This window comes from Lactuca saligna, chromosome 8 (assembly GCF_052625555.1).
Source record: "Lactuca saligna cultivar CGN05327 chromosome 8, ASM5262555v1, whole genome shotgun sequence".
NCBI lineage: Eukaryota > Viridiplantae > Streptophyta > Magnoliopsida > Asterales > Asteraceae > Lactuca > Lactuca saligna.
Genome location: NC_136424.1, coordinates 185,404,477 through 185,420,559, shown reverse-complemented (window position 1 = coordinate 185,420,559; position 16,083 = coordinate 185,404,477). Strand labels below are relative to the sequence as shown.

Genomic DNA, 16,083 nt, shown 5'->3' with positions numbered 1-16,083 from the left:
GTGGAAGCACACATCCAATGTTCGTAGAATCTTAATTATACATTATCCTCGCGTATACAAGTAGTAGTGGTAGACTAACCGTTTCCGTCCCAAGCTTCTGTGCTTGAACCTTGTCTGCTGTATGTGTGACATTCTCGAAGGTCTCCTGTAAATACATGTGATAAGGTTTCGGGAAGTATAACACCCCTATGGTGCGTGTTTTGGAGTTTCGCAGCGAGAGATGACCCGTAGATCTGAGCTGGACGCGTTTATAGGAGACAAAGGTTTCGATATTCGGAGGGGTTAGGTGAAGGGTCCTTTTGTAGACGTTAAATCGGAAGACGAGGACTATACTAATCGAAATTGAATGGTGACAACCGAATCTTTTTAGATAACATGAGTTAAGATGTATTCATAAGAAGAGATCACTAGAGTGATAGAGTATCTTGTGTTTATTTTCAGGGTGTTCCGTTTTGTTTGATGTTATTATTACTGTAGATGATTCATACCACAGTGTCTAGCACTGGTAGCGGGTGTGCTTCAATAGCCAATAATGATACTTAATATCATGATCCATGACCGGTCTCCATACAATGGAGCGGTATATGAACACCGTATGCAAGTTGATGTTGGTGAAATCGGCGAGTGGGTGGCCCCACTCAATCCCTACTACTAGACATGGAATAGGAGTCGGGATGGAATTATTTGTTTCAAGATTTCAGTATTTTGATTATAATTAACCCCGATGTATGTACAAAGCTATCACATCTTACAGGTAATGATCCTAAGGTCATATATGAATGTCTTTGGTTTGATTTGAAAGATAGAGTATTTTAACTATTTTTAGAAAGACGGTGACTTTAGCAAGCATACCAAATTTATTACAAACATATAGTACTTAAACGTTTTTGTCGTTGGAAACATTAAAAAAGTCCTAATATGGTTCCCTGCTACCCTTGTTGGTTCGTTTGTCACACTCCTCCGGCTCCCCCGTTATTCCTCTCAGTTGGACAGTTTCTCTTGAAGTGCCCTGCTTCGCCGTATAGGAAGCACACTGGAATTACTTTGGTATTGGGGGTTGGAGTGATGTATTGCATTGGGGCCCTACAGAAACGGATGGTATGCCCTTTCTTGTCACAGTTTTTACAGTGTATCTCCCGGCAATCCCAATTGTGATGGAAGCCACATTGGTTACACCTTGGGAGTGATCCCTTATATGGTCTGGCCGACGTTTGGGTGGTAGACCTTGTGGCTAGTGACGCGGCATTCGTCGTGACTGTTGTTGTAATTGTAGGGGTGGCTACGGGTTGTTGTCTTTTAGCGGATTTCTAAGATTGGTTGCGCTCCTTTTTATTCCAAAACTTTCGTTTCTTGTTCGTAGGTTTGTGGCCTGAGGTATTTTCGCTGGCAGACACCCGTTGGTGTTCCTGATTGTTACCACAATCTGTGTTGTCAGTACCGCTTCCACTTCTGCTGGCGTTGTTAGCATTGAATTGCGCCATGACGGTTGTCACGGCTGCCGTGACTGCAGCCTGAAAAGTAGCAGTATCTATTTGCAGAGTTGGCGCCTTGCTAGTTGGTGGGTTGCCTCTTGCTGAAGACGTAGCTCTGTTTCACGATGAAAACAACTTCGTTAGTGGAAATTATTATCTTAAGTGCATCCTTATGATTTATATTTACGCATATAACACGATGAAAACGACTTCGTTAGTGGAAATTATTATCTTAAGTGCATCCTTACGATTTATATTTACGCATATAAAATTTTGCACATTACTGTACTATTCCTAGTGTTTCGGCTAACGTTCTTGAAATGGAGTTATGGCAGTGGGTAGGAGTAGGTTTCATACGGGTGTTAAGCTTTACTCATCTTAGAATCACGTTTGTCCGAACACGCTTGGCTGAGGAGTTTTGATGGGACCTGGTGCATTAGTGTTGGTATGATCGCACCCTATAGGTCTAAGAAGAAGGAACTTCTCAACAAAATGTTTAAAAGTGAGACGATAATGAGTTTTTAGAATGGATATACGTCGCGAGTTTTCTAACTAAGTTAATCTTATATAGATTTGTAGCGTAATTCGGTTGTTAAGGGTGTTCTGAAAACAACTCATAACGAGAGTCTTTATATGGTAAACTCATGTATTTTAGTAGTTTTGTATCCAAGTGAAACCTTATACTTTCCCCACACTAGGTCCTTATTATGACTAATTGATGTATGCTTAGTTATATAATTAAGACTAAATAGACCTTCGAGTCTGTTAGGTACATCCTAAGCCCATCTTGTTAATATGACTCTAGTAATCATGGTTTTAGTGAAAATTTTGACCTCGATGCATGTCTACCTCACATCTGTGCATGGACAGGTTTTGATAGTAACTAGATCTCTCAATTAGTATGACCACTTAATTTGCAGTGTCGTGCTTTTACCTATAATAGAGTAGCACCAACGCATACTCATGAACCTAATTTACCAGGTCTTGTGAGCGGTATGAACTCTACTCATGACGATCTATCCCTTGTGATGCCTGAGGCAAGGTCGATGCATCTTGTAGCTTTGCCAATAAACGCTTGGCTGCAATCATCCTCTCTTTGAATGTTGTGTGTCTACCCTGTTACTCTCTTTCCTCTTCACGAGCGGTGATAAGGTCCTAAAAAGAGAGTTGGTCTCGGGAATAGTAGTCTAATTCTGAGTTACGGGTACGTGAGATGGTAGGGTTCGTAGTAACGCGCAATTTTCTGAACTCGGGTTATAGTCTTCCTGTTTTAATCCTCGATGTTCGCGATCCGTCGGGTCTTCGCCGGGAGGGCTCTGTCAGTCAGTCCCCCGTGGTTGAGGTCATAGCACCCTCGTTGGTCTCCACATGGTGGTTGTTGACATTCAACCCTCGATCACGATTGCCCAACAGGGCACATGTTCGATGTAGTCGAAACGGTTCGTGGAACCCTTGCTATGCATGGAGGATTGATTACCTCCAATTCCGCTTCTGATTCTTCTCATAACCATTCACCATTTCTCGGGTTCGGATTGGGAAAGTAAGGGTCGTTCGGTAAGTAGGATCTTGCTATGTTGTACTTGCGAGAATAGGAGTGGAAGAGATAATTACTAGGCGTCTAACTCTATAATTAATTACTTATAGGGGTGATCCTTATTAGTTACTTCTATAATGACATAGTGCATACTAATTACATATAACAAGATACAATAGACCTTCGAATAAGTGATCCTACCCTAGGTCCACATCCAAACAAGGAAAAGGAAGTAAGGCAATGACCAAAAATTCTAAGTCTATGATTTCTAAGTTATATATAACCTTAAAGTATCCACTTAGGGACTATAGACCTATTATTAAGGATCTATTTAGTTTTCATATAAGTTATGATATTACAAAATACTCCTATAGTATTTTAAACTCATGTTCTGTTCTAATGTTCTCATTGTGGTAGTGTTGGTAAGTTTTTAGACTTGTTGCCATATCACAACCCTTTTAGCCTTGTCCCACAACAACTTAGATGCAACCCTTAGGACTTATAACACTTACACAAAGTGTTTTCATGTTCTAGAGTGTCCCAACTTAATTTATTAGTTATTATTTGGCTAATTAGTTATATATATATATATATATATATATATATATGTTCATTATATGATAACTAGGCTCGTGCGTGTGTACAAGTCTCCGTTTGCCACCTAGCACAATATCCGATACTTCAATCCAATCCACTCACCACAAGTGAGTTCATACCCCTTTAATTAACCTTTGAAATACTTTTAAATGTTTTAAATGCTTTTATGGGGGGAATACAAGTTGAATATTTATGGTTATTACATCAATCACATGTGATTAATAACCACAAAACCAATGATTTTATTACTCTTCAAACTGTTTTACAAACTCTTTTACTTATCAAATACTTTTACTTATCAAATACTTTTACTTAAACTTTGTTACACTTATTATAAATTGCATGTCCGTATATGTATAGTTATATAAGTAATGTTTAAAAGACTTAGGAAGGCTATCCACCTTATTTCCTTTTCCTCGATTTGGATGTAGTCTGATAGGATATCGGGTACTCATCCGAAGGTCGTTTAAATATTGATTATATATCATGTGTACATATATAGACATAAAAGTGCTTCCATATTCATGCGTACTAGTTACATCATTAGTAGGCTACCATCGGGGTAGCACAAGATCATACTTATACTATTGCTAAATCAATGAGTCAGTTCATTCATGAGTTAATACTTATTACTATGAGAACATATACAACTATACTAGAGGAAGAACATATACAACTATACTAGAAAGAGAACATATACAACTATACTAAAGGAAGAACATATACAACTATACTAGAAAGAGAACATATACAACTATACTAGAAAGAGACCATATACAACGATACTAGAATGAGTAACAATACATTACATATACATATATACATTGACAGAATTGTGATCCACTGTATCAGAGCATGCTTTAAATGTCATGGCCTGAGTTGTAGCCAGAGTCTCTTGGAGGGAGAGCATGAGTTTGCGTATAGATCTATACTGGATTGACTATCCTACACCTTGCTACTAGCTACAGCCGGACCTGCAGGTCTGCGGGTGCCAAACGTCATTTCTTTTTACGACCTACATTTATCGTTGTTTATCCAGTCGATAGTATGGTACAATTAATCACATGATACCTTAATACAAATCCGGTTTAAGGTAGTTAGTACAACTGTAGTTCCTATAATACAACACTACAATACTACAATAATTTACCCTTTATATATACATTTAGTGATTGTTTCACTTAAACATTAATGTACAAACTATATTTTGTTAATGATAGTTACACTTGGGAAATTACACACTTTTACAACAAACGAACATACGGAACAGTTAAGCCTTGGTAGAAGGCTACTTTAATAGAAAATATAGGTTTTTCTAGGAGATTCAAACTTTTACAAACACTTACAAACATTTACATACCTTTTACAAACTCATACCTAAAACCATGTTCAAACGTTTTGATAACAAACGCCGACACTAACATACTTATGAACTCACCAGCTTAATGCTGATAAACTCTTTCAAAATAACGTGTATTCTCAGGTCAACAGTAGACAGGTACCGAGGCCAGCTTTTGAGAAGATGGAGCGCATACAAGACTCATCTTATTATTTTGATTTAGTTTTTGGTGTCTATAACTGTACAGAACACTTGTATTAAAATTATATATTTAATGCAATGGATGATGTTGTTTGCTTATTTACTGTTATATTGTGTTGTGATACTTTACATGACGTCCTCCGCCCCAGAACGTTTCCGCCGTTCTTGGTTTTGGAGTGTGACATTTACGATCTTAGACATTTAAGTCTGCTAATCATATTTGGAAAATAAGGGATTTTCCTGGTTCAACTATTTACAATTCATACAACGATCTGTCATACTCATTTAATACATCTATAAGAAAATAAAGGGTTTTCTGGAAAACATACACGAACTTTCGAATGACATACATTTTCTCAAAACACTACTTATGAACTCACCAACTTAATTGTTGACACTTTTTCTTGAAATAACTTGTATTCTCAGGAAACCGCTAAGCAATGTTAGCAACTACTTTTGGAGATTTACGCTCTGGCGTTAATAACCTCTTTTGAAACATGATTTTGTAACTAACTTTTGAACACGTAACAGATTGCAATCATGTAAACCTTTTGAAATATATATATATATATATATATATATATATATATATATATATATATATATATATATATATATATATATATATATATGGTGTGTATTTTCCTTACTATGTAATTGTTATGATATTGAATATGACGTTCTCCGCCCCCGAACGTTTCCGCTGTTCTGGTTTGGGGGTGTGACATATTCTTTCGTTCTCTTTACTGGTTTCTGAATTGTACCTTCGACGAATTCAAATTTATTTTTGGCAAACAGGAAATTCTCCATCTCCTGCCTCCAATCAGAATAGTTTATGTCAGTAAGTACTTCATTGACACGAAGCTGTTTCGGTATGTTAGATGGATGAAGATAATAGGGTGAGTTGTGATCGAACCCGCCATTGGATCCTTTTCCATTTTTGTCTTTGTCTTTTGGTTTTCCCGTCATGTTTTAGAGGAAGCAGATACGGTTTAGGGTTGTACACACCTCTCAGATACCATCTAAGAAACGATGATATAGAGTTTGGAATAGTGTTCAACAATTTATTCAATACGCCAAAAAAGGCTTAATATAGGTTACAAAGATCCAAAGATAACAAACTAATATAGAATACAGGAATAACAAATAAGTAATAGATAAAGTAATGACAACTAATAAACTATATCCAATAGGAACAATTGGCCTACGATTATGTGGGTACAGAAAAGGAAGAAGAATGGGATGGGATAAGATTTGTCAATTTCTTTCTTTTCATCATAAACTAATTAAAGAAAAAGTATAAAAAGAAGTATGAAATGATATTTTAGTAAGTTCACATGGAGTTAGTCAAGCGAGAAGGACCATTACCATGACAAATCTCATATTTAAGGGCTAAAAGGTTAAAAGTTTTTTTTCAAATACCAAAAGTGCATTATTTTACGAGCAAAGGACCATTTGTACAATTTATCCAACTTTTATGATGTTTGCAAATCTTTTACTCAACGATCCTCCTTTTTTTCCCCTCAATGGCTTAATTCCTACATTTCCCCAAAGCCCTCCTTTCTCTCTCTCATCCCTCCACACGAGATCCAGAGGGAGATCCCGCAAACCAAGAATTGGGGTTCGCATCTGATACTGCATCTATTATTAACATCAAATCGCGTAAACGAAACCCTAAACTTCAATATCTGTAAGTTGATCTCACGGCATTGCGATCTCATTTCATGTCAACTGTTTCCCTAATTTCTACTATTGTTGCAATATCATCTGGTATATGCTCCATCAGTACGTGTGTAAATCTGCTCCGTTATTGATAGTATTTCTGCAATCTAAACATCTACATGTCAAAAAACTCGTCGATTTTAGTTTAAAAGAGCAGTAAGCTGTGGTGATCTGTGTTTGGAGGTGTAGTCTATCAATGTCGATGTCGATCGATTACTGTTAAATTCCCGCATGTATTCTAATTGCAGATTTCGATTTTTTTGGGACGGGATTGGTAATCAAATAGTTTCTTGCTCCTGCTGTTGTCATCTATGTTTGGAGCTCATGTGACTGCTCCTGTTAACAGTCCCCATCTACGGAAGTCTGGAAGTAGACAACTGTTTTCGGACCTTGGTAAGAGGAATTAGAGTTGATCTGAGCATACCAAATTGATTTCCATCTAAGCTTCTTGCCTTTTTTTATCAAATCATGTTGCTCTGTTTTCTAAATTTTGTATCATTTCATTCGACAGAGTCAAGTGAAATGAAGGGTGCAAGCAGCACACCATTGTCAACTGCTGCTATGTTACCATCTCCTGTTTTGCTCTGGAGGCTTAAGGTAGTTCTTTCATTTTTTTTTTCTTGTTTTTTGGTTATATGTTTGTGTGTGATCTATATCTAATCAGACAAATCATAAGCAAATTCTGGTAGTTTAAGGAAGCAATAGATCACATAAGGGTATATAAGTAACTTTATCTCACCCTTTGATGATCTGTTTTGTTGCAGCTAAGTATGAAACAAATCATGACCCCTTAATTATCAGACAAATCATAACTAAAAGTAGGTTACAAGGTTGCATGTCTTTATTGATGATGAAATTTGAATCAATGTGCTATTTTCAGGTGATGCTGTTCTTTTTATGGGGATTCAGCTGTTGCAAGGTTAGTTCCACTTCCACCCTCATTTCTAAATACAAATCAATCTTCAGTACTATAAATTGGGTAGATTTTTTTCTAAGTGCAATGCTTTAATCGGTTATATTTTCCATAGTACATAGGAACAGAAGTTACAATGGTTTAATAGAAAGAAATATATGTTCTTTAAAAAGCCTACATTGCTGTTTCTTATGTTTATGACATGTTAGATTGGATGGGATTCTGTGATGAGGATGAGTTTGGACCTTCGAGATCTTTTTCTTTATGAGGCATTTCTGTATTATAATCCTCTTCTTCTTGTGGTGAGTCAAACTTCTGTGTTGACTTTGTTTCTAAGGGATAATTATTCAGTCAATAATATTAATATATCATTTGTTGTATTTGTATATAAACATTTGTAGACAGCTGCTGTTTGGTTTTGGGGTGCAAACTTATGGGTTTTTGCTCAGTCTAATGTTAATTATTCCAAGATTTTTGACCTTGATCAGAATCATCTCACTTATAAAGAAATATGGAAGGTAAATTAGTTGATTATTATTATTATTATTATTATTATTATTATTATTATTATTATTATTATAGTTATTTTACTATATCATTATATGTATGTCATCACTATATTAAATGGACAATTCTTGATTCTTGAAGTAATGTGATTTCTTCCGTCTTGTTAATTTTCATAGCTTATTCAAGGGGTGTTTTTTTATTTCATTATTGAATGGAATGAATTAATGAAAGTTTTCTATACACCCCATTTTTTGTTTATGTAATTTCTAGTTACACGAGTATTTTTTACAAGTTTCACGATTTTAATTACATTACGATTCTATTTTCCAAAAATATATTTTATTAAATCTTATTTGGGTCTCATGAGTGTCTGTTATGTTTTATTTGTTATTTTTGTAAAAAAAAAAGAAATTCATTAGTTATAATTAAATAATCGGGTTAATCTAAAAAAAGACCTTATATTTTGTGTTTTTTTCCGGATTAAACCTCAAATTTATTTTTTACCTTGTATTTTTTCCGAAAAAGCCCTCAACTTTGTATTTTTTTTTTCCAAAAAAACCCTAAACCTTCTAAATGCTTCCAAATAAACCCTCAACCTTTTTAGTTTTTCTCAAAAAAACCCTCCCATTTTTCAATTTTTTTGGAAAAAAAATGACTAAAATGCCCAGACTGGAAAAATGAAAAAATACAAGGTTTTTTTCAGGCAAAAAATAGAAAAAACACAAAATATAAGGTCTTTTTCGAGATCAAACCGTAAATATTTATAGAATAAAGTTAAAACTATGCGATGTATCCACATATATTATAAAAAGTTGATATGAAAATTCTTTTCCTTTCTCTAAAGTAATTATCTAATATTTGGTTATTCTTTATATTTAAATTTAAATTTTCAATATTTACAGTGTGCCACATGGATGACAATCATTGTTCCAACAAGCATGACTTCATATCTTTATTTATATTCTCATGGAGAAGTCTCATGGGCTGCATCTCAACCAGTGTAATAGATGCTTCCTTTCACATTCTTTCTATTTTTCTTTTATATAAAAATATAATATAATGAATAAATTAGTATAAACTATAAGGTATATCAACATAATACTAATAAGCTCAAGAAATGACCTTTATACATGTGGAAAACATATATATTTTAAGTATTTTTCTGGGAAATTGTCAGAAAAGTCCTAATATTTTTGGAAAAGTTTCACTTTAGTCCCAGTTTTTTTTTTTTTTGAACAGAAAAGTCCGATTATTTAATTTTAAAAGAAAAAAAGGACTTTTTTTGTTAATTTGAGCCAAAATGAAATAATTGGGACTTTTATGCTCAAAATATTTTTTTGGGACTAAAGTGAAACTTTTTGGAAAATATCGGGACTTTTCTGACAATTTCCTTATTTTTCTCCATAAATTAACTCCAATAATATTTACACATGATCTGTTTCAGGTACTTTTGTATACAGCTGTTGCAATTATCCTGATATTCCCTTTCGATATATTTTATTTGTCATCACGTTTCTTTTTATTAAAGACACTTTGGAGAATAGTCTTCCCATATCAGGTAAAGTCCATATCAAACAAGGGCAAATTTGGAAGAAAAAAAAATGTAATTTTTGCATACACATGAAGTGTTGTTTTATTTTTTTGATGAATACAGGCAATAGCATTTGCTGATTTTTTCGTGGCTGATATATTGACATCTATGTCAAAGGTATGTATCTAAAGAAATTTTTTAATATAATAATTGTGTCAGATTGTTTAAAGTGATCTATTAAATTTAACTATTTAGTAAATAAGATTTTTTTATTATTTTTTATGTTCAGGTTGCTTCAGATTTGGAACGTTCTGTTTGTAGAATGGTTCACAAGCAGGTTAGTTTTCACATTTCTTTGGGAAATTGTCAGAAAAGACCTAATATTTTCGGAAAAGTTACACTTTAGTCCTAAATTTTATTTTTTGAACATAAAAATCCCGATTATTTGATTTTACACGATAATATGTTATTTCCTGTTAAAAGGAAAAAATGATTTTTTTGTTAAGTTGAGCCAAAAATGAAATAATCAGGACCTTTATGTTCAAAAAATAAAATTTGGGACTAAAGTGTCACTTTGTCGAAAATATTGGGACTTCTCTGACAACTTCCCTATTTATTTACATTTTTAGACATGAATTTGATAGTTGGATCTTGTAAAAAATAATAATTTGAAAAGGTTATGTTTTTTTCAGAATCTTAAGTGAAGAATACAAAAAAAAGAAGAAGCATAACTTACTTTCACCATGTTGTCAAATTTAGCCACTTAATCATATTCTTTATTGATTAAAAATTTAAAGCAACATACTTTTTTTTAGCCATTTAAGATTACCAATTTTCCTAACTTGTTTTAAAAAAAAGTGTAGTGGTTTAATCAGTAAATACAATGTATATTTTAACTCCTCTATATGCGTTATTTAATTACAAATTATAAATATAAATTCCTTATTTACAAAAATAAAAATGAAAATTACTTCGGTCTTCTTAAAAAACCCAAATAAGATTATAGTAAAAAAATAATTTCTACTTTTATTTTGGTTAATCTCATAAAAAACCTTATATTTTGTGTATATGTGTGTGTGTTTTCCGGATTAAATCTCAAATTTATTTTTTGCCTTAAAAGACTTTGTATTTTTTTCATTTTTTCCGAAAAGGCCCTCAGCTTTGTATTTGTTCCCGAAAAAAACCCTCAACCTTCTAAATGCTTCCAAATAAACCCTCAACTTTTTTAGTTTTTCTCGAAAAAAACCCAAAAAAAATTGTAAAATGTGAGGGTTTTTTTTTTGAAAAAAACTAAAAAAGCTGAGAGTTTTTTTGGAAGCAATTAGAAGGCTGAGGGTTTTTTTCAGAAAAAATGAAAAAAAATACAAGGTTTTTTTCAGGCGAAAAATAAAGTTGAGGTTTAATCTGGAAAAAACACAAAATATAAGGTCTTTTACTCTTTTATGAGATTAATTAATTTACCCCCTTTTAAAAAAAAAAATAAATTAGTAATTCCTTTTGAAAAGAATTATGTGATAAAAAGCTATGTGTTTTGTTATAATATATCATTCCATTCCATGACTGGAATAAGAAAAACCACCCTCTCTAACTATGAAAAGAAGTATAAAAATATTGATAGAAATTAGAATTACATTCAAAGAAAAAAAAAAAAAAGCTAATCTATTATCATTATTATTTATTGGTTGGAGGGGTTTTGAAGGTTGCAACAATTGCATGGTTTGAAGCTGATTCAGTCTGTGGGAGTCATGCTATTGCTATCCCAATTGTTCTTGTATTGCCTTACATTTTTCGTCTCTTTCAATGCTTACGCCAATACAAGGATAACAGAGAAAAAACTTCTCTACTAAATGGTATGCTTCCTAAAATCTTTATCTTTATAATCTATCTATCCCCCCCACCTTATCTTTTAAATCTCTGACCAAATTTGTAATAAAAAAAATTTCAAATCTGGGCCAAAAGTGTAATTAGAGTTTTTTTGTTTTTTTTTTAGCATTGAAGTATTCGACAGCTGTCCCTGTGATTTTTCTTTCTGCATTGAAGTATCACGTGTTCCCTGACAGCTGGACCAACTTCTACCGCCCTCTCTGGCTACTCTCTGGCGTTGTGAATTCCCTGTACTCATTTTACTGGGACGTCACACGAGATTGGGATCTAAGGTAAATGCAAGAAATAGCAACCTACTTTCTTTACTCTTTTTTTTTTTTAAATTGGATTATAACTCTTATAATAATAGTAAGTATTTTCTTATTTTCTACTAGCTGCTTTACTCGGATCTTCAAGTTCACCAAACCTCATATTGTCTCACAAATTATTTATGGACAAAAATGGGTAAGAATTAACAAACAAGAATCGTCTAATTTTACTTCCTTCTTCAATGCCGACACGGTAAATGACTATTTTACCCTTGTCTTGGTGAAGGTGTATTTTTGGGTGATTGGAAGCAATTTGATCCTACGGTGTACGTGGACTTACAAGCTATCCGCGCATCTTCGCCATAATCATCTCACGGTTTTTGCAATCACAACATTGGAGATTTTCAGAAGATTCCAATGGGCTTTTTTTCGTGTAGAAAACGAATGGAATAAAATGAATTCTTCCAAACAAAACATTCAAATGGGTGATGTTTCGGGTGAAGAAGAAAAACTACTTAGCTTAAACAATCACAATGTATAGACATATTTGCCATCGTATGATTATGATCCAACATTTGAGTTGTCTTTTTTCTTTATTTTTACACTTAATTGGTAAACTTTTGTTTGTATTTTTGATTTTGTTGTGTTGTTAGTGAGGGTAGATGATTTTTATAGCTCTTATAGTGAAAGTTGTTTTGAATATTCTAGCTTTCGTTTACTATTGTTTTCATGGTAATCTTTGAATTGGGAGTGGCTAGCCTTTTTGAGTTCAGGATTTGCATAAGGGCAATTTGCAGAACAATAATGTGGTTAGGTATATTTTTTGAAATCTATAATAACAATGTCGCTAATTGTGCTAATTGTATTTATGATGATAGCACATTATGTCTTAAAATTTGTTAAATGCTTTACGAGTGTTATGTATATATTGCTTCGGAAGAATGTGCAACTACATTGATATTAGGGGGACAGAGTCATGGCAAAAAGAAGGGAGGTATCCCCGAGACACCACTCCCTTCTTAGTGGGTTTGGAGTCAGTGGGTTGTTTTTAAAATGTAAGTACGTTTTTGAATGTAAGGATAGAGCATATATATTACAAGTTTCGTGTTACATATTATTATTATTGGTAAAAAAAATTAAAGTACATCGCTATTATGGCTAAAGAAAAGTAAGCATGCTGATTTTATGTGTAAAAAATATGAGTCTGTCATTATAGGTAAGCATGTATCAAAAGTTCTGGACAACATTGCCATTTTTGTACAAACAAAGTAAGTATAATTTTATTGTGGATAAGGAAATGTAAGTACATTTATGTTATTGGTAAAACATTGGGGATATTAAGGCTAAGGAGTATGGTTACCATAAGACAACTAGAAAAGTGTTGTCACATATGCGCCACATCATCTCCACTACCGCTTCACAATCAAACCACTAGCCTTTGGAAATGATCACTACTCCACAAACATTCTCTTTTATTCATGTAACCAATGAAAATAAATATTTTTTTAATTCTAACATTCAAAAAAGAGACGGTCAAAAAAGGTTTGCCAATCAAATCTCTCGTCTTCGTCCGTCTCCGATACCACTCCACAGCCTCTGGGACGGTGTTCACTAGTGGGTTAGTGTGCCACATAAGAGCTCATGTATGGCTTACTCATGCATACCGGTTAACCTAATAGCAAAAAAATACTTTGCTATTTTAAGTAATATATGTTTTGTGAAACTCTCTCTCTCTCTCTCTCTCTCTCTCTCTCTTTGTGTGTGTGTGTGTGTATATATATATATATATATATATATATATATATATATATATATATATATATATATATATATATATATATATATATATATTGCTGAAAATGAAATTTTGATGGATGTAAATCAAGAGTCAGGTTTGACAAAACCAAAATCTTACTCAATTATTTTGTACTTTTGGCTAAACTAAGCCTAGTCTTGTAGCTAAGAAGCAAAGAGGGTCATCATACATGTATCAAATTGTCCTTTGATCAAAAACCTTGATTCAATTTTATATATAAAAGAACTTGCTGTAAGAAATTAGAGTTTAGAAGTTTGAGTTCAAGCTCCTATTTAATGTAATCCATACTTTAACAAAGTTTACTAGCTCTTGCTAGCAACAAAGAACAATTAGAGAGTTGTTTAAAAGAGGATTTTGTAACCAAATAGTCAAAGTGGTGTTACTTTTACTATATCTATTCCCAATCCAATCCAAAGAATGAACAACAATACTTTCCCAATCCAATGGAAAGACTGAATATATGACCTTTTCTCATGGCATGAAAGACTTCACTGTTCCTATATTGCCAAATAACCCATTTGAAGACCTTCTCCCAGATCTAATTTGACACCTCAACCTGAAGTCCTGAAGAGAGCACGAAGGACATTTAACAGATTTAACAAAGTTGTTAAAAAGCGGTTCCAAGTAGACAGGGTCGTATAGTGGCTCTAAGGCTACCTATTTCGACGTCACTATGAACATGGTTTGTATGTAGTAAATTATGTCAAAATTTGGTTTGGGTTTCGTTTTGTTTAACATGTCTACATTTTGGAACCTCAATATATGTTGTTCATTGCCCAAACTATTTATACTTATACTTATATTTACTTTGTAAGTGATTTATAATCCCCTTTTGATGGTAGTTTAATGTGTCCTTTTCTATTTCTCCCAGGATGCAATGTTTTCCTTTTACAATTGTTTTATCGTTTTGCTCGCATTATTAGACATTTTTATTATATTTTCCATTCTAGTTTGTAATCAAATTCGTTATTAGGTTTTACACTTGTTTAATATTTCTTCAAGTATATTGCGATGTATTTGGAATTCTTTGGTAATTGTTTGTCTCTGCCCAGGGATCCCCCAACAACTGCATCTTTTCATTGGTGTGCATTTGGAAATTTCCTTGTTTCTAGATTTTTCTAATTTGCAAGTGCTCAATAAAATGAATTGAATGACTATTTATCAATCTAACTATGAATTTATAAAGTAAAAAAAATGGTAATTTCGACAAAATTATAACTAGAAAAATGTATGAGGCGTTTCCAAGATATAATGGCATTGAATGACCATTTATCAGGATCACCACAATATTGATTTGGCGTCCGAGCCATTACACCGTGAGGAACCATAAACAATCCTCCGGAATTGGTAAATGGACGCAATTGGATCAAAAGATGTCGACAATTTTCAATACAAAAAAAAAAAATCAATAACTAAACAAATTGTCAGAAGTTAGTTTACAGCAACCTAATCGCTAGAATAAAGATTTCAATTACAAAATGTGGTATTTGCATTGAAACAAAAACTGTAGTTATATAAAAATCTAAAACAGGGTGGAAGGAAAAGCTCAGTGGAAGGAGAAGTCGTTAAAAATTGGGATCACGGCAAGACAACGTTAATCGCCTTGTCCACTGCCCTAATTACACCGATGGTGTTTTGCCTCATCATCGCCATTAACATTCCACCAAACATTACAATGTAAAGAGAGAAAAAAACATAAGGGTTTTCAATTACAATAATGAGCCTCAGTGTGTGTAACAATCAGATCATTGATTTAATGTATATTAAATCTCACTGAAATCCGCTAAGATAATTAAAAGTATCATCATAAGCTCGATCAAATTTGATAAAAAATTGTTTGGATTTTTTTTTTTTGTGTGCTCAGACAGCCAAGGGTTTGTCGTCAAACTGAATGGGAAGAAGAGCCCAAGATCAGAAACTCTAGTCCACAAATTGATTCATCAACGCACAAAACACAGAATATACGTACAAACCGGGTAGATTAAACGTAAATGAAACATTGTTAAGCAATCGAAGGAGTATTTGAAATCAGAGTGATTAATTAAAGATGAAGAAGAACTTATTGATGAAAGGACGATAGCGGTGCTGATTTATAGGGTTGAGTTTGTGACCGATAGAATCTGATTTAGGGTTTGGAAACTAGGGTTTTAGAAGGCGCTACATGGTCCATCCTAGTTTCATCCACTCATACCAATCAAATTAACTTAACTTTTTTTTTTTTTTAATTAAATGTAATGTACTCCCATTTATTACTTGTAGCATCTAAACCCGGTAATTTGGTAATAACAAACAAGTTTTCTGTGTTTGGATTTTGCAAAA

The 16,083-nt window shown here is 33.3% G+C and overlaps 1 protein-coding gene and 4 non-coding genes across 5 annotated transcripts; 1 reads left to right on the top strand and 4 right to left on the bottom strand.

Moving 5' to 3' along the window:
• The first annotated feature begins 6,646 nt into the window (after positions 1-6,646).
• Positions 6,647-12,650, top strand: LOC145011767 (uncharacterized). Its single transcript, XM_078970498.1, has 14 exons — positions 6,647-6,833; positions 7,114-7,258; positions 7,377-7,462; positions 7,746-7,784; positions 7,988-8,080; positions 8,180-8,296; positions 9,188-9,283; positions 9,730-9,843; positions 9,940-9,993; positions 10,106-10,153; positions 11,516-11,666; positions 11,807-11,972; positions 12,075-12,144; positions 12,235-12,650. Exons 2-14 carry the CDS (start codon positions 7,177-7,179, stop codon positions 12,487-12,489), a joined length of 1,371 nt encoding a protein of 456 aa, XP_078826624.1. The 5' UTR covers positions 6,647-6,833; positions 7,114-7,176; the 3' UTR covers positions 12,490-12,650.
• A 2,338-nt stretch (positions 12,651-14,988) lies between these two features.
• Positions 14,989-15,113, bottom strand: LOC145013689 (small nucleolar RNA snoR80). The gene has a single exon (XR_013665236.1). It is a non-coding gene; the product is annotated as a small nucleolar RNA snoR80 (small nucleolar RNA).
• A 192-nt stretch (positions 15,114-15,305) lies between these two features.
• Positions 15,306-15,417, bottom strand: LOC145013685 (small nucleolar RNA Z152/R70/R12). Its single transcript, XR_013665232.1, has one exon. It is a non-coding gene; the product is annotated as a small nucleolar RNA Z152/R70/R12 (small nucleolar RNA).
• A 66-nt stretch (positions 15,418-15,483) lies between these two features.
• Positions 15,484-15,578, bottom strand: LOC145013683 (small nucleolar RNA R11/Z151). Its single transcript, XR_013665230.1, has one exon. It is a non-coding gene; the product is annotated as a small nucleolar RNA R11/Z151 (small nucleolar RNA).
• A 38-nt stretch (positions 15,579-15,616) lies between these two features.
• Positions 15,617-15,717, bottom strand: LOC145013678 (small nucleolar RNA Z157/R69/R10). Its single transcript, XR_013665225.1, has one exon. It is a non-coding gene; the product is annotated as a small nucleolar RNA Z157/R69/R10 (small nucleolar RNA).
• Positions 15,718-16,083: the final 366 nt, after the last annotated feature.